At 44.2% G+C, this 21,986-nt stretch overlaps 2 protein-coding genes and 1 non-coding gene across 6 annotated transcripts; 1 reads left to right on the top strand and 2 right to left on the bottom strand.

Annotated features, from left to right (window-relative positions):
* Nucleotides 1-1,676: 1,676 nt before the first annotated feature.
* On the bottom strand, nt 1,677-6,560 carry RPUSD2 (RNA pseudouridine synthase domain containing 2). Its single transcript, XM_045534518.1, has 3 exons — nt 5,928-6,560; nt 3,585-3,881; nt 1,677-2,618 (listed from the first exon to the last, which is right to left on the bottom strand). The coding sequence occupies exons 1-3, from the start codon at nt 6,531-6,533 to the stop codon at nt 1,884-1,886; spliced, it is 1,638 nt and encodes a 545-aa protein (XP_045390474.1). The 5' UTR covers nt 6,534-6,560; the 3' UTR covers nt 1,677-1,883.
* A 6,030-nt stretch (nt 6,561-12,590) lies between these two features.
* Nucleotides 12,591-21,264, top strand: CCDC32 (coiled-coil domain containing 32). 4 transcript variants are annotated; one of them, XM_045534091.1, is made up of 5 exons: nt 12,641-12,727; nt 14,403-14,529; nt 14,662-14,912; nt 17,671-17,827; nt 20,295-21,264. In XM_045534091.1, the coding sequence occupies exons 3-5, from the start codon at nt 14,669-14,671 to the stop codon at nt 20,449-20,451; spliced, it is 558 nt and encodes a 185-aa protein (XP_045390047.1). In that variant the 5' UTR covers nt 12,641-12,727; nt 14,403-14,529; nt 14,662-14,668; the 3' UTR covers nt 20,452-21,264. The 4 variants fall into 4 exon arrangements, with proteins under 4 accessions (XP_045390233.1, XP_045390047.1, XP_045390120.1 ...); XM_045534277.1 differs by lacking the exon at nt 14,403-14,529 and having other exon boundaries at nt 12,591-12,731; XM_045534164.1 differs by lacking the exon at nt 14,403-14,529 and having other exon boundaries at nt 12,642-12,727.
* LOC123631127 lies at nt 13,884-13,987 on the bottom strand. Its single transcript, XR_006733000.1, has one exon. It is a non-coding gene; the product is annotated as a U6 spliceosomal RNA (small nuclear RNA).
* Nucleotides 21,265-21,986: the final 722 nt, after the last annotated feature.

Genomic DNA, 21,986 nt, shown 5'->3' with positions numbered 1-21,986 from the left:
GCTATAAGAAACAATGGTGATAATAGTATCTCTTATATTTTCCTGGATAGAATTGGAACCCATTCTAATAAGTGAAGTATCCCAAGAATGGAAAAATAAGCACCACATGTACTCACCATCAAATTGGTTTCACTGATCATCACCTAAGAGCACATTTAGGAATAACATTGATCGAGTGTCAGGCAGATGTGGGTGGGGGAGGGGATGGGGGCATATATACATAATGAGTGCGATATGCACTGTCTAGGGGATGGACACGTTTGAAGCTCTGACTCGGGGGGGGGGTGGCAAGGGCAATATATGTAACCTAAACTTTTGTACCCCCACAATATGCTGAAATAATAATTAAAAAAAAATCAATTGACCTTAGATATATGGGTTTATTTCTGGACTCTTCATTCAATTCCATTGATCTATATGTCTATCCTTATACTAATGACACAGTTTTTATTTGCATTTCCCTGATGACTAATAATGTTGAGCATTTTTTCATGTGCTTATTGGCCATTTGTTTATCTTCTTTGGAAAAATGTCTATTCAAGTACTTTCCCCATTTTTTAAATTGGGTTGTTAGTCTTTTTGTTGATAAGGATGTCATATCCAAAATATATATAAAGAACGCTCACAACTCAACAACAAAGACTAACCACCCACAATGAGATACCACTTCACTCCTACTAGGATAACTAGAAACCAACAAGTGTTGGCAAGCATGTGGAGAAATTGGAATACTTGTTCATCGCTGGTGGGAATGTGAAATGGTTCACTGTGAAAAAGTTTGGTAGTTCCTCAGAAACTTAAACATAGAGGCTGGGTGCAGTGGCTCATGCCTGTAATCCTAGCACTCTGGGAGGCTGAGGTGGGAAGATTGCTTGAGGTTAGGAGTTCAAGACCAGCCTGAACAAGAGTGAGACCTGTTTCTACTAAATATAGAAAAATTAGCTGGGCATAATGGCACACACCTATAGTCCCAGCTACTTGGGAGGCTGAGGCTGGAGGATTGCTTGAGCCCAGGAGTTTGAGGTTGCAGTGAGCTATGATTAACCCACTGCACTTGACAGAGCAAGATTGTATAAAAAAAAAAAAAAGTTAAACATAGAATTACCATATGACCTAACAATTCCACTATGAGGTGTATACTCATAACTGAAAACTTGTATTCAAACAAAAAACTTATACACAAATGTTCATACTAGCACTATTCACAATAGCCAAAAGGTAGAAACCACCCAAATGTTCATCAACTGATAAATGGATATACAAAATGTAGTATACCCATACAATGGAATATTATTCTGCCATAAAAATGAAGTATTGATATGTGCTACCAATTAGATGAACTTTGAAAACATTATGCTAAGTGAAACACAGACAGACATAGAAGGTCACATATTATATAATTCCATTTCTAGGAAATGTCCAGAATAGGCAATTCCATAGAGATAGAAAGTAGATTAATGGTTACCAGAGGCTGGGAGGAGGAGAGTGGAAAATAACTGCTTAATAGGTATAGGTTTCATAATGGGTGATGAAAATGTTTTGGAAATATCTGAGTTGACAGTTATACAGCATTGTGAATGTACTAACTGCTACAAAAGTGTACTATCTTAAAGTGCTTAATTTTATGAGTTTTACCTCAATTAAAAAAAAACAGTAAGAAAACCAGACACACAAAATATTATAAAAAGAGATATATTTACAAACTAAAGTTTCCAAATTCTAGCTGGAGGGAGAGGTAGGAGGTAGTGAGTGTGAGCAAGTCCCTTTAGAGCCCAACTGCACTCCTGTAGAAACCCAAAGCACCAGCCCATGAGGTTGGCCTCTGCCCTGTGGCCTATCCTTGTCCCAATCCAAGAAGCAGTCCCTCCACTGGGCCACAGCCCTCAGTCTTCTTGCCACTTATCCTGTGCCCAGGCAGGCATAGGAGAAAAGTACTCAAAGCCTGGCCCTTTATAGCGTAGGGCATGTAGGAACATCACAAGGTCTTGGGGCAAGGGATCCTGTCGTACCAGCTGGCACTCTGCACAGAGTGGGTCTGTCTCTTGATTCATAACATCTTTTTCAGCTGCCTTCCCTGGTGCCAAGGCCATCGTGTCCAGATCCTGAGAGGCTGCCTCAACTACTCCATCCATCTTCTGGGCAGCTGCAGCTAACTCTTCCAGGCTGTCCTTGTCCATCTCTGAGGAGGTGGCTGTAGAGTCTGTGAGTCCTGGGGACAAGTCACCCTCACAGAGATCTAGCACATCCAGGCTTTGTTTGGCCTGGTGCTCTGCCACCAGGTCCCGCAGCAGTTCCTCATCTGTCTTGGGAATGTGGCCGCCCCGGCCTCGGGAAGGACCCCAGGCAACCGAGTTGTAGATGGGGTCATTGAGAATAGGGTGGCCCAGGAACTGGAGGTGGACTCGGATCTGGTGGGTACGTCCTGTGAGTGGCCGGCACCGTACCACACTGGAATGGCCATTGTAGCTTAGCCTCTGGAACACTGTCTCACAGGGCTTGCCCCGGGGATCTACACGGCACACCCCGACCTTGTAAGACACTACTAAGATAGGTTCCTTGCAGGTCACTTCCTTGGTGGGGAACTCCCCTTCCACCCGGCACACATATTCCTTCTCCAGCTGCATAGGAGGGAAGAAGGAGAAAGTCAATACAAAGCCTAAACTCATGGAGTCCAAATCCTCTGCAGAGAAATAAGGAATGCACCAGTGTGAGATAGAAGTGAATTTTGCCACCACTTCTTCTTCTTTTTTTTTTTTTTTGAGACAGAGTCTCACTATATTGCCCGGGCTAGAGTGCCGTGGTGTCAGCCTAACTCACAGCAACCTCAGACTCCAGGGCTCAAGCAATCCTTCTGCCTCAGCCTCCCAAGTAGCTGGGACTACAGGCATGTGTCACTATGCCCAGCTAATTTTTCCTATATATATTTTTAGTTGTCCAGCTAATTTCTTTCTATTTTTTAGTAGAAACGGGGTCTCGTTCTTGCTCAGGCTGGTCCTAAACTCCTGAGCTCAAACGATCCACCTGCCTCAGCCTCCCAGAGTGCTAGGATTATAGGCGTGAGCCACCGCGCCCGGCCTTTGCCACTATTTCTTCACCTTAGCTCCACCATTTGCCAGTTTTATGATCCTGGGTACATTACTTACTTAACCTCTGTAAATCCCATTAACTCAGCTAGAAAATTTGAGATCAGAAAAACATTTACCTTACAGGGCTGTTATAAGCATTTAGTAAGTTAGGCTCTACTAAGCTTGGTATACAGTATGTACTCAATAAATACATTACAATCCAGATTCACAATTACAAGTCTCAAGATGACAATCATTATCATTAAACTCTTCTACCCAAGCTTCTTCCAACTTCATCCACAATCTTTCCACCAAGCAGACTCTCCCCAGAATTTTAAAAACCTTATTCAGTCTGGTCAGCACTTTAAAATTTCAAAACAGCAAATCACCAAGAGAGGCAGTGTATGCAATCTCTAAAGATCTTTTGAAATATATGAGCTAATAACTTGCATTTGGCACTTTAGGAGTTGACCGTCCTGAGGAAGGAAGTGGCTTCCGGGAGACAAAAGCCTGGCTCACCTGCCGGTCCCGAACCTGCTCATGAATTCTCTCAGAGACTGCAGCTGTCTTGGCGAACATGAGTACCCCAGAGGTAAGGCGATCAAGCCGATGCAGTGGGTGTAGCTCCTTGAGTTGGTGCTCCTTGCCCAGGATAAATATGACCGTGTTGTGTCGGAAGCGGCCACAAGGGTGGACAGGAATGGAGGAAGGCTTGTCTACAACCACCACATCTTCGTTCTCAGCTAGCAGGCGAATAGGCTCTGCTGTGACTGGTGGCTCATGCCTGTGCACTGTGTTCCGCAAGAAATCATTGTCCTGTCAAAGACATGGATAACCAGTTAGCCTAGGTGCCAGCAGCCTGTTATTAGGCAACTTCATACCTAGCTCCCCCCATCCGTTCCTTATTGACGCGGAAGAATGGTCATAGTACACCCTTAAGCAGAAAAAGTAGTGTGCATAGTGTGTTCTCATTTTGTAAAAATACAGACAGACACACAGGTGGATAGCCGATTGAAAAAGTACTGGAAGGATAGACAAAAAAATGTTAATGGTGTTATATACAGGTGGTGAGATTATGTCTTTTGGTTTTGCCACCAGGTCCAGCAGCAGTTCCCCATCTGTCTTGGGAATGTGGCCGCCCTGGATTCGGCCTATGTATTTTCTCTACAATAAAGTTTTATATATATAATTTTTTTTTTTTTTTTTGAGACAGTCTCACTCTGCTGTCTGGGTTAGAATGCAGTGGTGTCATCATAGCTCACAGCAACCTCAAACTCCTAGGTCAAGCAATCCTCTTGCCTCAGCCTCCTGAGTAGCTGGGACTACAGGTGTGCCTGACCACGCCCAGCTAATTTTTCTATCTTTTTGTAGAGACAGAGTCTCACTCTTGCTCAGGCTGGTCTCGAACTCCTGGCCTCAAGCCATCCTCCTGCCTCCCGGCTTCCTAAGTGCTAGAATTACAGGTGTGAGCCACCTCACCCAGCCATAAAATTATATTTTTAAAGTAAAAATTTTTAAATAAAGGAAAAACTTCCATAAATCATCACTTATGATGACCTTAAACCAACAAAGCTGTAAACCATCAAGCTGTAAGTCCAGAAATCTGGGCTCTAGACCTGAATTTGCCACAGGCTTACTACATGCTCTTGGGCAAGTCACTTAACTTTTCTGGGCCTCAGTTTCCTGTAAAATGTGAGGGTTACACCAGACCTGTGCATTTCAAAATTCGGATAGGAGAGGGGATTGAAATCATCCATTCCCCAAATGCTGAAATCACACTGAATCACAACCATGGTGAGCCAGTGTTACAGACAGGGGTTTCTGGTACCACTTAGCTGTGATGGAATTTTAAAGAAGGAGTCAAAGCACTGCGCTAGACAATTCTAAATCTCTATGGGTGACATCTCACAATTCTATTCTATTACACATCAGGCTCTATAATAAATAGTTTAAGTAGTAGTTATAAAAGCACAAGCTTTGTAAGTAGCACTGCTGCCTTACCTCTGTGAGTTTTATTAGTTTACTCAGTTTCTCCACATATAAAATGTGGCAGCAATACCTACTCCACAAGGTTGTCATTAGAATTAAACGTTAAAGTACATAAAATGGGCCGGGCGCGGTGGCTCACGCCTGTAATCCTAGCTCTGGGAGGCCAAGGCGGGTGGATCGCTCGAGGTCAGGAGTTCGAGACCAGCCTGAGCAAGAGTGAGACCCCATCTCTACTAAAAATAGAAAGAAATTATCTGGCCAACTAAAAATATATATACAAAAAAAATAGCCGGGCATGGTGGCTCATGCCTGTAGTCCCAGCTACTCGGGAGGCTGAGGCAGTAGGATCGCTTAAGCCCAGGAGTCTGAGGTTGCTGTGAGCTAGGCTGATGCCACGGCACTCACTCTAGCCCGGGCAACAAAGTGAGACTCTGTCTCAAAAAAAAAAAAAAAAAAAAAAGTACATAAAATGCTTAACTTTGCGCCCAGCACACAGTAAAAAGACATAAATAATAGCCCCCATTATTATTATTTGTACAGAGATCTACAATGCAGGGTAGAAAGTGATCAGTGCCCTTTCCACAAGACAGTGTATAAAAGGAGAATTCCAACTTTTGTCCTTTGCAAAAAAGAAAGCTGCCTTGACGGACAGGATAAACAGGCTGAAGTTCTGACGCACAGAGTGACTCCTTGAGGAGATGTGAAACGGGGGCTAACGTTGTGTTTCAAGTGAAAGCGAGAACGCTTCCGAATTGCCATGATTTCACTTCAGTACCTATGCTCTACTAAGTCTGAAAAAACAAAAACAAACAAACAAAAAAGACCCTGCCCTCTTTCCTCGCCTGCTTCTGGCCAGACCCATCAAGACTCCACCTTGAGCACGATGCTGAGGTCCTGTACCGGCTCCTCGTTGAGGTGCAGGCGGCCGGCACGGACAGCGGCCTCGTAGTAAGCCAGGGGCTGTGCTCGGAACTCGGTGCTGAAGACGTGCAGTAAGCTGTGGCCCACCCAACGGCCTTTGCAGTAGGTCCGGAAGTCAAAGTAATAGGGCCGCACCTTGCGAAGGCCGCCCTCGAAATAGTAGCTGGTCTCGGCAAAGTGCTCATCACCGAAGCTCACCCCAGCTCGCCGCTTCTTCGGAGGCGGCACGACACGCTCCCCGGCTGCGCCCCGCCGCTTCTTCCGTTTGCCCGGGCCCCGGGCTGCAGCCGTAGCCTGCTCCCTGCCTCCTGGGATCCGCTGCACTCCCGGGCGCGTCGGCTCCGGGTGCCCTGGGAGCCCCTCACCCTTCGCCTCGCCACCAGCGTCTCCGTTTTGCTGAGCCGGATCTCTCAGTTCGCCTGCTGCCTCAAGCCGAGTCGAGAGGGTTTCCGCCATCGGGCCCTTACAGACACTCCAAGTCCTGGCAAAGCTGAGGTGCCGGAGGTAGCGGCGCCACTGCCAGAGAGGCCCGAGCCAGCCTTGGCCGCCAACCCTCATAACCACACGGCCCTCGTTCCAGGGTCGCGATCTGAGGACGTCACTCGGCGCCAGCCAATCAGTGAGGCCCAGTCCCGAGGGTGGGAGTCTGTGATGAATGAGTGAGTGAGTGGAGTGGAGTTCGATGAGTTGCTTGAGTGCAGAGTTGGGAGGCTGTGAGGTTGTCTCACCAAAAGTGACCTTACGCAAACGTCCTCATACGAAGGAGAAGCAATGTTACTTCATGAAAGAAATCTTTGGGATTGCTCTGTGTAAAAGCCGTGGCGGGAGTTGATCGTGTAGATTCCGTGTAGATATGCTCAGAGTTCCATGGGTCCGAAGAAACGTTTGAAAGGAGCTTTATTTAAAACAAAACGAAAAACCCAAACAATCGGAATAAAGGTTACTAAACACTGTGAATATACGACAAACCACTGTATTGTATATTTTAAAACGGTGAATATTATAGTATGTGACATATCTCAATAAAGCTGTTATATGTGTATTTAACACACACACACACACACACAGCCCAGAAACAATGTTTTCACCCCTTTCTTTAATCCTAACAGCACGAGAAGGGTTTAGACATCTCCCATTTGCCTCCCATACACTCCCATCCTGAAATTAAAACTGCAAATGGATCAGATGATGGTACTTGCCAAGGTTCTTAAATGCAAGATACTGAAACCAACTCTGGTTAGCTTCATCAGAGAGGGAATTATGGAAAGGATATCAGTGCCTCATAGAATTCACAAGAGATCTGAAGAATAGACTCAGATGAGGAGCCAAATCAAGGGAAACCAGGGCCTTTGAGAACTAGCCACCTGATGCCAGGGGAGAAAACCAGTTGGGATGCTGTAGCTACCAGACACTATGTTGTGCCCAAGGACTCTCTGCCCTGCAGCCCTGCTACCCCTTGGAAATCCCTAAATCTCCCTATGTCTCTGTATCCCTCTCTCAAGGTTCAGAGTCCTGCAGGGGAGGCTTCCATCAGCCAAGCCTGGGTCACCGGTTTGAGCCCTCATTTCCAGGGTGCCTGTAGATAGAGGAATCTAACCCTCCTAAGTTTCCAGAGTGGGATTCCTCCAAATAGGTAGGCATTCGGATGCTAGGCTGCCAAAAAAGAGACAAATGTCCAGTCCAATTCAGGAGACTGAGCATTAGCCTTCACTGGGCCTTTGTGATAGAAAATGCCACTGTTGATTTAGGGCATTCTTTTTTTTTTTGAGACAAGAGCCTCACTCTGTTGCCCAGGGTAGAGTGCTGTGGCATCAGCCTAGCTCACAGCAACCTCAAACTCCGGGGCTAAAGCGATCCTCCTGCCTCAGCCTCCAGAGTAGCTGGGACTACAGGCATTCGCCATCATGCCCGGCTAATTTTTTCTATATATATTTTTAGTTGTCCAGCTAATTTCTTTGCATATTTTTTTTTTAGTAGAGACGGGGGTCTCACTCTTGCTCAGGCTGGTCTGGAACTCCTGAGCTTAAACAATCCTCCCACCTTGGCCTCCCAGAGTGCTAGGATTACAGGCGTGAGCCACCATGCCTGGCAGATTCAGGGCATTCTTATCACATGCATTAGCACTCTGGAGAGAAGAAAGGGAAACTTTTTTGTAGCTAAATTCCTTCCACAAGTCATCAATCTCACCAAACTAATTGAGGGACTTCAGCTGACACTCTTATTCCAGAGCAGTCACAGCTACAGAACTCAATATGCTGAAAAGCCTGATTCACGACTCCCTTCTCAAAATGAGAGTTAGAATTTTCCACCGATTGAGGGGTGCATGAGAACCAAACTGCTTCAAAGGAGAGACACCATCTCTCAAGTGAGTCACCTTATTAAGGTATTCACAATGAGAGTAGCACCTTATCCAAAAGAAAAGTATGTATTCTTAGCTAGCCTCTCTGCTTCATAGGATCAGAGTGGGAGAATAAAATGAGTAAATTCTAGTAAAACACTTAGAATAGTGCCTGGCAAAACTATGGAGATAGAAAACATATCAAAATCTTGTTCCCTTCCCCTTCTGACCTACTGAATGAGAATCTGCATTTTAACATGATCCCCAGGTGATCTGTTTGCATATTAAAGTTTGAGAAGCACTGTAATAGACCATGTAGAGTAGACATTTGTCATACTCTCTGGACATCCAGCATTTTCTGAACACTCCTCTTTTGAGTGGGGAATTTCTCACATTACATTACTGCCTCCAAGATGTGGAAGCCCTCCCAGCTTCTCTTGCAGTTTGCGCATAGGCATTTGACCTGGACTCCATCTCTTAGGCACAGGCTTTGGTTCATACAGCAGTGGAAGAAGGCAGAGTGTGGAATCCATGTCTGACAAGGTAGCATTGGAGGCATCTGATTTGGGAGGCTAATGGTAGGGGAGGTTCTTGCATCCAGTGCCCAGTCAATGATGCCAGCTGTAGTGGCAGTGGCAGTAGGGTGTTCCCTGAGCAGTCCCTCAGTGAGGTTTAGACACTGTTTCTGGTTGTATAGACCTAAAGCCTGACTCTCTGCCCACATTGAGATTCTGTGAACTACTAAATATTCTTCAATCCTGTGCTGTAGAGTCACCATTAGCCACATGTAGCTATCTAAGTTTAAATTAATTAAAATAAACTAAGCCACGTTTCAAGTGCTTAATAGCCACATGAAGCCAGTGGGCTACCTTATTGGACAGGCCAGACACAGAACATTTCAATCATCACAGAAAGTTCTGTTGGACAGAGCTGCTTTAATTAATTTTGTTTACTACTTAAACTGGTTAGAATTAGTTCTGTTGTTTGAACTAAGAAATCCAACTCATTTACTATGATAAGGACTTAAGTCTTTATTTTAAGAACAATAGGAAATCAATCATCAAAGAGTTTTTGGGTGTGTGTGTTTGAGAGAGAGAGAGAGAGAGAGAGAGAGAGAGAGAGAGAGAGAGAGAGAGAGGAGAGAGAGAGAGGATCTGATTTCCATTCCAAAGGCATCACCCTGGTTGCAACACAGAGAAAGGACTTGAGAGGGAATAACAGGTTTATTTCTAGTTCAATGTGGTCTGTGACTATGAGGGTTCTAGCTCAAACATTCACACACCAAACAATTTTTGAACATTTTGCCAGACTTGGTTCTGGAGATAGGGAGGTAAGAAAAACATGGTTCCTGATCTCAATGAAGGCTCAGGCTGGTTGAGGAGACATTAAAAAACATAATCACAGGCCGGGTGCGGTGGCTCACGCCTGTAATCCTAGCACTCTGGGAGGCCGAGGCGGGTGGATCGCTCGAGGTCAGGAGTTCGAGACCAGCCTGAGCAAGAGTGAGACCCTCGTCTCTACTAAAAATAGAAAGAAATTATCTGGCCAACTAAAAACCTATATACAAAAAATTAGCCGGGCATGGTGGCGCATGTCTGTAGTCCCAGCTACTCGGGAGGCTGAGGCAGTAGGATGCTTAAGGCCAGGAGTTTGAGGTTGCTGTGAGCTAGGCTGATGCCACGGCACTCACTCTAGCCCAGGCAACAGAGTGAGACTCTGTCTCAAAAAAAACAAAACAAAACAAAAAAAACCATAATCACACTGCAGTGAAGGAGAGAGCTCAAGGTAGAGGGCTGCTGACTGGCCTCACATGGTTTCCCAGCATGGGCAGTCCTTGGGGAGGCAGCTTATGGTTTCACTTTGGCTTATGGTTTCAGCCTTCCAAGTTCAGGATCTGGTTTGGATTTGTTCAGTGCACACATTAACCAGACTCAGAAAACATGGGTGAATTGGTAGGGTGCTAATTTGTTCATTTATAACTTTAAGCTTAAATTATAAAATGTAATTTTCCTATGACTGAGCTATTTGTGACCACTGTAAAAGGAACCCTCATCTTGGTATCAAGATTCCTGATAGGCCAAATTTGAAACCAAGAGTTTGTTTGTTGAGCATGAAATCAGAGAAAAGAGCTGAAGTGAGTCATGAGACCATGGAGTACCTTGATGAAGCGCTCATAAACCTAGGACAGCGCCCCTTTCTGTGAATCAGATACCACCAGATTCATGTCTCTTTCCCTATAATAAGCACTACCAAAATCTTGCCTATTGTTTGCTCCTTGGTTTTCTAATGTTCTTATTTTTCACTTTCTTCTGTTTGCATATTCTAAGAATGATCATACATGTGAGCAACAGTGGCTCACACCTGTAATCCTAGCACTTCGGGAGACCAAGATGGGAGAATCACTTGAGCCCAGGAGTTCAAGACTAGCCTGGGCAACATAGCAAGACCCTGTCTCTACAAAAAATAGAAAAAATTAGCTAGGCATGGTGGTGCACTCCTGCAGTTCCAGCTACTCAGGAGGCTGAGGCAGGAGAATCGCTTGAGCCCAGGAGTTGGAGGCTGCAATGAGCCATGACAACACCACTGCACTCTAGCCAGGGCGGCAAAGCTAGACCCTGTCTCAAGAAAAGAAAAAAAAAAATGTGAGCAACAGAGTACCTTGTGGTATTTTCACATGGTGCTATCATTGATTGGATTTGGACACGTTAGAGACTATGACTATATCCTCAGCCCAAGTTACTTCTACTGATAGTTGGCTGATGTCTTTCATCACTCCACACACCACGTGCTACACAAGCAAACCACAGAGTCTCTCACACTATGTGCTACACACGCATACCACACAGTCTGACACACCACGTGCTACACATGCATACCACACACTCTCACACACGACGTGCTACACATGTGTACCACAGACTCCTCACACCACATGGTACACATACAGAGAACATAGTCTCACACACCACGTGCTATATAAGCATACCACACACTCCGCACAGCCTGTGCTACACACGCATATCACGCACTCCGCACTCCACGTGCTACACATGCATACTATGCACTCTGCACACCATGTGCTACACACACATACCACAGTCTCACAGACCACATGCTACACACGCATGCCACACAATCTGCGCACCAGGTGCTACACACGTGTACCCCAGACTCCACACACCATGTGCTGCACACGCATACCATCCATTCCTCACACCATGTGCTACGCACGCATATCACAGAGTCTCTTCAGTCCCCTGAAGGATATTAAAGGTTATCTCCCTAAAACAAAACAAAAACAAAAACGAAATATGTTTCTGACATGGACTTGTCATGACCACTCTCTCCTTTTTGTTCTCTGGGAACACTTCCATCATATCCTTTGTAACTGTGGTCCCCAACCCAGGCAGCAGGAGGTGAGCAGTGGGCAGAGCCAGGGAAGCTTCATCTGTATTTATAGCCGCTCCCCATCACTTGCATCACTGCCTGAGCTCCACCTCCTGTCAGCTCAGCCGCAGCATTAGATTCTGCATTATGGTGAGTTGTATAATTATTTCATTATATATGACAATGTAATACTAATAGAAATAAAGTGCACAATAAATGTAGCATGCTTGAATCATCCTGAAACCATGCCCCTGCCACCCTCACCTCCCCTCACCATGGAAAAATTGTCTTCCTTGGAACTGATCTCTGGTGCCAAAAAGGTTGGGGACCACTGCTTTATAACTCTTTGCTGCTATTTGTAAACTTATCTGCCTCCATGGTGAACGCCCTCCTACTGTGAGCTGTAAGAATCGCCGGGACCCATACCAATCCTTATGTGTTTTGAATTCACGCTGAACATAATGCCTAGAACACAGCAAGAGTTTCGTGTCCATTGACTGAATGAAGGTAACTTCATAACTCGCTGAATGGAGCATGGATCTCCTGTGAGATTAAGGAAAGAGGCCACCAAAGTGCTCTAACTTGGTTAGGGAAGGGGTGAAATTTTTGGAAACAAATACCGGCAGACAGAAATGTCAAGTAGGTGGACTTGCTCTGGGGATCAAGAAAAGCCAAAGGTCTTGGAAACAGAGCTTTCGGATCCAAGCAAACGGAGAGTGAGCGGGCGGAGGGTGGAACCCCGATCTACAAGGCACCAAACTGAGAGGGGCGGGGGAGGGCCCAGGACACGTGACTCCACGGTTTCCTGGCAACCACAGACCCGCCCACTGCTTCCCGGCACCGAACTCCTAGCTTCCTCACTCCGCGAGCTCCACTCGACCAATCGACACACAGAACATCACCCGGTCAGGCGGTAATTGGAGGATTCCCGGGCTTCGTCTCTCGGAGACTCTAGCACCCATTTCTTCCTGGCTGCCAGCTGCACAGCTGAACCAAACGTTTGGAGGCTGCTCGGCAGACTGGTATGGTAGGTGAGAAGGGGCTGGGGTGCCCAGAGTTTCGTATTCCCCTCTCTGCCTCGAGCCCGGAATATCAGAGAGGCCTGGGACCAGATTCATCCTTCCCAGCCAGTCCTTGAGACCATGAAGACTGAGGCCTGGGGTCTGGACGCCCAGGGGGCGGGGGAGACGCGAGGTTCCGGTGGGAGCAAAGTTTTGGTTTGGGTTTCATTCTAGCCCCTGACATCGACTCGCCTAGAGCCGCTGTCCCTTTTACTTCCGGGCGTTTGCACTGGTGGGTTCTGTCGCATGGAATTATTCAGACCTTGCCTCAGGCAGCCTTCCTGATCTCTGAGGCCCCTCTTGAAAGAAGATGGCAACCTATACTATAAGCCTAGATAGTTATGAAAGCCTCCACGCCCTTTGTTTAGCCCTTCCCACCCATCCCTGCTTGGGCTGCTTTCAGTATGTTTTCCGAACAGGCAGAATGATATTGGGTAAAAACATGGATTCCGGAGGAGCAGAGGTCTGGTTTCCAATTAAGGATTCACCACATATCAGTAAAGTGCCCTTGAGTAAGCTACCCTTTTTTTTTTTTTTGAGACAGAGTCTCGCTCTGTTGCCGGGGCTAGAGTGCCATGGCGTCAGCCTAGCTCACAGCAACCTCAGACTCCAGGGCTCAAGCAATCCTCCTGCATCAGCCTCCCGAGTAGCTGGGACTTACAGGCATATACCACCATGCCCAGCTAATTTTATATATATATATATATGTTTTTTAGCTGTCCGTATAATTTCTTTTCTACTTTTAGTAGAGACGGGGTTTCGCTCTTGGTCAGGCTGGTCTCCAACTCCTGAGCTCAAACAATCCGCCCACCTCGGCCTCCCAGAGTGCTAGGATTACAGGCGTGAGCCACCGCGTCCGGCCTAAACTACCCTTCTGATCCTCAGTTTCTTTATATGTAGAATGGTGAAAATGCCTATCTTTAAGTGTTTCTGATTCTTAAAATAAGGACATGAGGCATATAGCTCAGCTTCTACATAACAATAAGCACATGCCCCTTGCATTATGACAGTGTTCTCTGACAAAATTTTTCACCAAACAGCACTTTTACTACCTTCATATATATGGAACTGTGAAAGACCTTTAGTCTATGCTCTATTTTTTTTAAATTAAAAATTTTTTTTAAAAATATGGAACGCTTCATGAATGTGCGTGTCATCCTTGCTCAGGGGCCATGCTAATCTCTGTATTGTTCCAATTTTAGTGTATGTGCTGCCGAAGCGGGCACTAGTCTATGTTCTAATGAAGACAGAGTTTAATTGGCTGAGGATAGAGCTGTTGCATTTTGGAGATCTTTGGAGAAAAGTGCAGGCTGGTTTGTCTACACTGGGAATGTCTAGAAATTCCTTTGTGTGTGTGGGTGGCAAAATACACATAGTGTAAAATTGACCATTTTAACCATTTTGTGTGTATAGTTCAGTGGCATTTACATTGTTGTGCAACCATAGCCACCATCCATCTCCAGAAATTTTTCATCTTCCCAAACTGTAACTCTATACCCATTAAACAATAACTCCCCATTTCCCTTCCTCCCAACTCCTGGCAACCACCATTCTATTTTCTGTATCTATGAGTTTGACTACTCTAGGTACCTCATATGAGTGGGATCATGCAATATTTGTCCTTTTGTGTCTGGCTTGTAGGAATTCCATTTTTAAAGACAAACTTTATTATGAAAACAACTTGAGTGCAGAGCCAGAAGAGGAACCCAGTTGCCCTTCTGGCATCTTTCTTCTGTAACATAGGAATCTTATAGAAGACATTTTTAAGGTTTGTTAAAAGAAGCTTCTTAAAAGCCAATTATCTTTCTTCAGTGGGTAAACAAATATCTGGGTACTGCATACTTTGACTGTATCTTTAAAGCCAGTCCTTACTCACTTGAACTTCTGTTTTCTATCTCAGATTCCAAATGAAAATGTTTGAGGGTGTTGACTCTACAGCCACAAGATCTGGCCGGGATCTCTGGGCTGAAATCTGTTCCTGTTTGCCAAATCCTAACCAAGAAGATGGTGCCAGCAATGCCTTCTCAGACTCCTTTGTGGATTCTTACCCTGAAAGTGAAGGCCAGAGAGGGGCAGCAGACTTTGCTGTTGAGCTACCTATAAAGCCTTGGGCTCCCTTGCAGGATTCAGAAATGTATTTAGCATCTCTAGGTAAGTTAGATGGCTTTTTTTGTTTGTTTTAATCAGAAGCTGGTGGTTTTAGGGAAGCATGTTGAAGTTGTGTTACATCAAACCTGATTTCCTATTCTTTTTTTTTTCCCCCCTCACCACATGTGTCTATCACATGTGTCTATCATTCTAAGGGGTGTTTCGGGTTTGTTGTTAGGAAACAATCCCTCTTTCCTTGAATATCCCCTAAAACAGTTTTTGTCATCTCTTGCCTCTGGCCATTTCATCTAAACTGTTTTATTTCTTAGCTTTCTGTAGAATCATCTTGTCTACTGTTGGTTGCCCATATATTCACATAACCTTAAACCATCCTGCAAGAAAAGGTCATGGCCCTGGAACTACATGGGAATTTCTGATGCTAGAGTTTGAAAAACTGTTATATTAAGTAGATTGATTGTTGGGAATGGGAGGATGTTGGCATAAGACTCATTGTGTCTCTTGTTAGCCATTTTGTTTGTTTATTTAGACACAGGATCTTGCTCTCTTGCCCAAGCTGGAGTACAGTGGTGCAATCATAGCTTACTGCAGCTTTGAACTCCTGGGTTCAAGTGATTCTCCCACCTCAGCCTCCTGAGTAGCTGGGACTACAGGTGTGTGCCACCACACCTGGCTAATTTTTTAACTTTTTGTAGAGATGGGGGTCTCACTATATTGCTCAGGCTGGTCTCAAACTCCTGGCCTCAAGTGATCTTCCCAAAGTGCTGGGTTTACAGGCTACCACACCTGGCTGCCATATTATTTTTTTACTCTTTCCTGAACACATTTTCAGTGTCCTGTCCTGTGGCCATAGTGTAAGTATCAAGAGAGACTGCAAACACAGGTAAGAGATTCAGATTGTCCCACACTAGAGGACAAAGAAATATCCAGTGATTGCCAGTCTTTAGAATTGTAGTATCCTTTTATTGTGCAACAACCATGAGACCCATCTTTGTGTCCCAAAACCAAACCTGGGAATAATTATTTGAGGAAGAAAAGGCAATTCAGGAAGAAAAAGCTTTTGAGAAAGGACAGAAAAAAGAGTCAGAAGAGTGCTTACATGATTGCTAGGAAATGTCTTGGGAAAACAGAAGAAATTTTGTTAATGACATACTGGAGGGAAAAGATATGAGAAAAACACAGGTGGAATGATGGAAAGATAAAGGAGTACTGTGAAATTTTTCAAGAGGCCACCAAAGATAGGATAGTAATGTTTGCAGCCATGGCCAAAGAAGTTGAAAATTCTGCATGTGGTACCCAGAGCATCTGCTTAACAATGATAAGCAGAAGAAGGAACAGTCTAAGAAAGCTGAAGAACCAGATCCTTTGGTTTGTTGGTGCTATCTGACCAGGGGTTATAAGAAACTTTCATGGTTATAACCGTGATGTGGAAAAATCAGTTAAGAAGATAATTAAAATTTTGTTCTCTGAGGAAATAAGAACCATTTCTGTTGCCTATGGCAGGGACTGGGAGACAATGGCAGGCAGATTTAGAATATGTATTAGTGCCTATTTCTGCCTGCATTATAGAGATCACACCTGATCAGGAACTTAGCACATTCAGAGAGGGGAAGACCTTTTCCAGCCCAAAAGAGTAACTTCAACCTTGACAACCAAGGCCACATAATATGAAGATTGTTTTTATTGCCAAATAAACCTATATTAAAGAGAATTCACTGATAACAGCAATGATTAAAAACTTAGCCAGTTAAATGTGTCATATGCATAACCTTTTTACATCCTCAAGGAGAAAACAAAACCTCACAAATATTTATCAACTGTAGATTTTTTACATGGGTGAGCTTTTGGTGGTAACTTACAGGAACAAAAGGTATTTTGATTAGTGGATGTTAGCTGATGTGACTTTTTAAGAAATGAAAACAGGATTGCAAATTATAGTTTCTGTTGGTTCTGAGCTTAATGTTCACCCCCTCACCAAAAGTCATCATTTACCCACGTAATTTTAGTTGAAGACAAGACTAAACTAAGGCAAAAGGTAAATGGTGATATTCTTTTTTGTTTTCTTCAGAAGGGGAAATCGCTTCAGCAGTTATACTTAAAATGTAAAGAAGAGTAATTAAACATCTATCATCAAGAAGCCATATGGACCACTCTCAAGGGATTACAAGATGTTTGTTTTTATTAGTCTCCAACATCCAGGCCACAAGTTTTGCAACTTTAAAAGATATTAGGGGATACTTTTTCTTTGATCAAGAATTTAATCACATATAGAGATCTTAAAGGTCTCTTAGTATTGAGTTCTCATCAAGTCAATTTTAGTGTCTAATGAACCATTGGATCTTTCATCATTTTCTCTAATTCTTTCTCTTGAGGTTTAGAAACTACTTCATGTCACTGTAACAAAAAGAAAAACTATTTACTCCTCAGATTATTTTCAAGAAGTTGAAAAAAGGCAATAGTATACACATGTTAAGCCAGGGAAAACAAGCATTTCTCAGAGAGATACTTGCTGGGCTTATGTGATTTCAAAGAAAACATGCCATTAGTTTATTTATGAGAACCTATAGCTTTTCCCTTTTCTGGGGCTAAACATTTATTTAATACAATGCAGGGTGAGGACATTGTGAAGGAAAAAGAAGAATGTTCAATCTTCTTTTATCTGTACTTAAAGAATGACCTCTTCTGCAGGGAGTATGGATGCACTCATCAGTGAGAGAATTTATAAGTTGGCATTTTGCATTTTAGATTTAGTTAAAATTTTGTGTCATACTTTTCTTGTTAAGCTTCATTTCTCTCTCTGTAGAGAAGAAACTGAGAAGACTCAAAGGTTTAAATCAGGAAGTGACTTCCAAGGACATGCTTCGAACCCTGGCCCAAGCCAAGAAGGAATGCTGGGATCGGTTCCTTCAGGAGAAGTTAGCATCAGAGTTCTTTGTGGATGGGCTTGATTCTGAAGAGAGGTAATTGATTCCCAGTCCAGTTCCAGGTGGCAGTCTATTTCACTGAGAGCATTTCTCTTTCTCTAAAGAATTCAGGGATAGTGACATCTGAGTCCTGATATTAGCTGACATTAGCATCAGCAATTCTGAGCTGAAATCAACCTTTATAATGTTGCTTTATTTGCTTTTAGTCCAGCAGATTTTTGAGGATGAGGGTTTTTTGTTTTGTTTTGTTTTGTTTTTTTGAGACAGGGTCTTCCTCTGTTGCCTAGGCTAGAGTGCAGTGGCGTGATCGTAGCTCACTGCAACCTCAAACTCCTGGACTCAAGTGATCCCCCTGCTTCAGCCTCCAAGTAGCTGGAACTACAGGTGCATGCCACCACATTCAGCTAACTTTGTTTTACTTTTGTAGAGATGGAGTCTCACCCTGTTACTCAAACTCCTGGCCTCAAGCGATCCTCCCACCTTGGCCTCCCAAAGTGCTAGGATTACAGGCATGAGCCACCCTCCCAGCTTGATTTTTGTTTGTTTGTTTGCCAAAAGGCAAATACCCCAGCTACATCTTGGTCACAGGTTGAATAGAGTTGAGGATAAACCACTGTCTTCATTTTTAAGTATGTAGTGCACTTGAGAAAATAGTAATCAGTCAACAACTATATCGTCTTACCTCTGAAATTCCATTGCATTACAGAGTTTCTGTCATATTTTAGCTACTCATTAAGATAATGTAGACTAAATGAAAGAATTAAGCGTCGCTATGGGATAGCACTGTGGTGGGTGTCTTAGGGAGGGAGGAAGTTTTATTTATTTAATTTAATTTTATTATTATTTTTTTGTAGGGGACAGAGTCTCACTCTGTTGCCCGGACTAGAGTGCCATGGCGTCAGCCTAGTTTGCAGCAACCTCAAACTCTTGGGCTCAAGCAATCCTCCTGCCTCAGCCTCCCGAGTAGCTGGGACTACAGGCAGGCACCACCACGCCTGGCTAATTTTTTCTGTTTTTAGTAGAGATGGGGTCTCACTCTGTTGCCCAGGCTGGTCTCAAACTCCTGGTCTCAAGCAATCCTCCTGCCTCAGTTTCCCAAAGTGCTGGGAATACAAGTGTGAGCCTCCGTGCTTAACTGGTGATTTGGTATTTACATATATTCTCTTTCCCCTTGAATATTTCCCTCCTCTCCAGTTCTGAGGAAAAAAGACAAAATTTTCTCTTGTGTAATTCTCAAGTAGGAATTTTTCTCTGTCTGAAATCAGATCAGCATGTTTCTGGGTATTATCAATACATAAAATAATGTGGTTTTCCCATCTCTATAGAAATCATTTGAACAATTCTATGGAAAGTGTGGTAGATGATGATTAAATGCCGTGTCACCTGATTCCCCTGCGCTGTGGGCACCAGGACCAATCAGGTGCTCCTGCTGCCTTCTGACAGTTGAGTTTTTCCCGAGTCTACATCTGTGGGAACACTTCTTTCTGTCATTGTTCAGAACAAGCACCAAGAAACAGTAGTTATGTGTTTGTTTTCAAACTTCAAAATTTATGTTTTAAACAGAGGCCATCTTGCAGTGATTTGTGTGGGTCTTCACGCATGTGAGGGCCAGGCAGGTGAGCCTCCTCAGGGCATGCTTTTGCACGGGAGTGATGGGCTGAGAAATCCCACTGTGCAAAACAATTCCTCCATACGTTGACATATGTCTAAAATGTGGTGTTGTGTTTTTATTTCTTGGATTAACTAAGACCTTGTGCTATTGAAGGACATAGAATGGGGTTTACGTTATCTCTAGTCATATATGTTTTACTGTGAGTGTCTAATAGCTTTAGAGTGGAGGATCCTGAGTACTTAAGAAAGGTGCGTGGGGGGGACCATGAGCTTGACAATCACACCTCCCCACTCCCTATAAATCCAAACAAAATGAGAGCCCTCTGGCATAGTGGTCATTCTCTCATGGGGAACATTTGCCCAGATATTTTCATCTTGGGGACTTGCTATAGGATGAAATAAACCCACAAAAAAAACAAAAAAAATCACACTTAGTGCAAGTAAATGCTGTAAGTATATTAAGCCCCACACTGCCTCAGGTGTAAGAGGCATAAGATGCTAACCTTTCTGCCTCACTAATAATTTGGTATTTATTTAAGTGTTTCCTCCCTGTAATAATTTCTCTCCTCTGCAGTTTTGAGGAAAAAAGACAGGACTGAGGCATAAACTCTTCAGCTATTCTTATCAAGCCTTCAGAGGCTCTGCACTTGAAGGGAGCCTGGTGCTGCTTATAGCCAAAGTGCCCACTAGGGGGTAAATTATGCCTCGGAGCTGCCAGGATGCACAGCTGTCAGAGGAGTATCCTTGTACTCCCCGTGTTAGCAGCGGAAAAACAATTGTAGGAAGAAATTGGTGGTGGGCGGGAAGGCAGTATTTGAGTAACTGAGATAATCATTAAGTAATTAATCAGTGAGGTCTGACACAGCCACCCTTTTCTTCTGCTCTTTTGTAGCACCTTGGAACATTTCAAGAGGTGGCTGCAGCCAGATAAAGTAGCCATCAGCACAGAGGAGGTCCAGTATCTGATTCCTCCGGAGTCACAGGTTGAGAAGCTAGCCTCCGGGGAAGAGCCAGCAGCCAGGGAGGAGCCACCGGCAGCAGAACAATAAATACACGCACTCGGAGCAGCTATCTGGGGTCCAGAGGGAACAGCCGAGAACTTGGTGGCGGCAGCAAGGAGAAATCTAGGGAGGGAAAAAGCCCAAACTTCTACTCCTCGAAGAAAACAGCTGGAAGCCCCTGAGGACTTACTTGGGGCTGGGATGTGTAACTGTCTTGGATGAAGTGACTGACCCAGCGTGTGCTGGATCAAAATACTGCTTTCCTCTGTGTCTTACAGCTTTACTGAACTCTGTTGCTGCAGGTTAGAAGTCTGCGAAGGATCTAGTGAAGGACCAAGTATGAAAGTACTTGGAGAAAGTGAGGCCCCTGGTGTGTGATGTATAAGTAAGCCATATTTTTCCTTGTCTCTTCTGGATGTTCATGCCTGTGTGCCCACCAGGTCAGGGATGAGTGGGGCCAAGGAGAATGAAGTCTGCCTCCTTGAATCCAAACCCCACGTGGGGCTTCTCTAACAAATCCGTAGTAAATACAGGTACTCTACGGAAAGAGGCTCTGCTTCTCCTTTCTCCCATTTGTTCCTTATGGAGAAAATGGATGAAAGAAGTATGAAAATGTGGGTGTTTATGTCTGTGTATATATATTTTTATTTCATGCATGGCTTCTCCCCCAACTTCCTCCTGCACTTAAAAAGGGCCAGTTTCCAAATTAGACTTGTAAATACAGTGTTAGTGTTTGGCACTACTCCTAAATAGTTCCAAACTTGTTCCTTGCGGCAGCTTTCCTGGCTGAGCCTGAGCTTCATGCCTTGTTTGTTGCATTATTGTTCAGTGTGTGTTGTCATATAAAACTTCTCATCAGAAGAGCTGTGTGTGTGGTGCTGTTGACCCGATTCTTCCTCCCAGACGATGCTCTCAGGCAGTGGGGAGGTAGGGACAAATGCACACCAACACATGGGAGCTGGTCCCGTCACCAGCCTCCTATTTCTAACATGTGCCCTTTAACAGGCCAAACCTTGGTGTTCTGAGGGTAGGATTCTGAGGCCATGTCTCCATGGAACTTCTTCCTGGGTAATAGTTTCCAAATCCCTAATGATGAGCAGGGTGGTTATAAAAATCTTCAGAGAACATTTGTTCATTTCTAAATCAAGTGTTTGCCCTGCCCACAAGAGTAGGAACCAACTAGGTGATTCCATATACTTCCATATATATACTTGCTTGATGTTATGAATTTTATTTATTTATTTATTTTTTGAGACAGGGTCTTGCCATCTCACCCTGGGTAGAGTGCAGTGGTTTTCAGATATACTTTTCTCTTTTTTCTTTGACTAATGGTATTAGCTTTAGACCCACTGCTTTTTATTAGTAGGCTGCCTTTGACATAGACATAAAGAGTGTTACTCTTTATGCCTATGTGGGCCCCAAGCACTTTGAGAAAGCCAAAGCACAGATGATCATCTGGCCCTGGACCAAGCTTGTGAGCTGCCCTCTCTGCCTGGGCTTTGGATGCCATCTGATGGCTTTCAGCTGGGTGGATAAGCTAAGGAAAAAAACAAACTAAGATTTTTCTTCTCTGTGCATGATAA

The sequence above is a fragment of the Lemur catta genome, chromosome 1, assembly GCF_020740605.2.
Source record: "Lemur catta isolate mLemCat1 chromosome 1, mLemCat1.pri, whole genome shotgun sequence".
NCBI classification, from domain to species: Eukaryota; Metazoa; Chordata; class Mammalia; order Primates; family Lemuridae; genus Lemur; species Lemur catta.
This window is presented reverse-complemented; position numbering and strand designations above follow the sequence as displayed.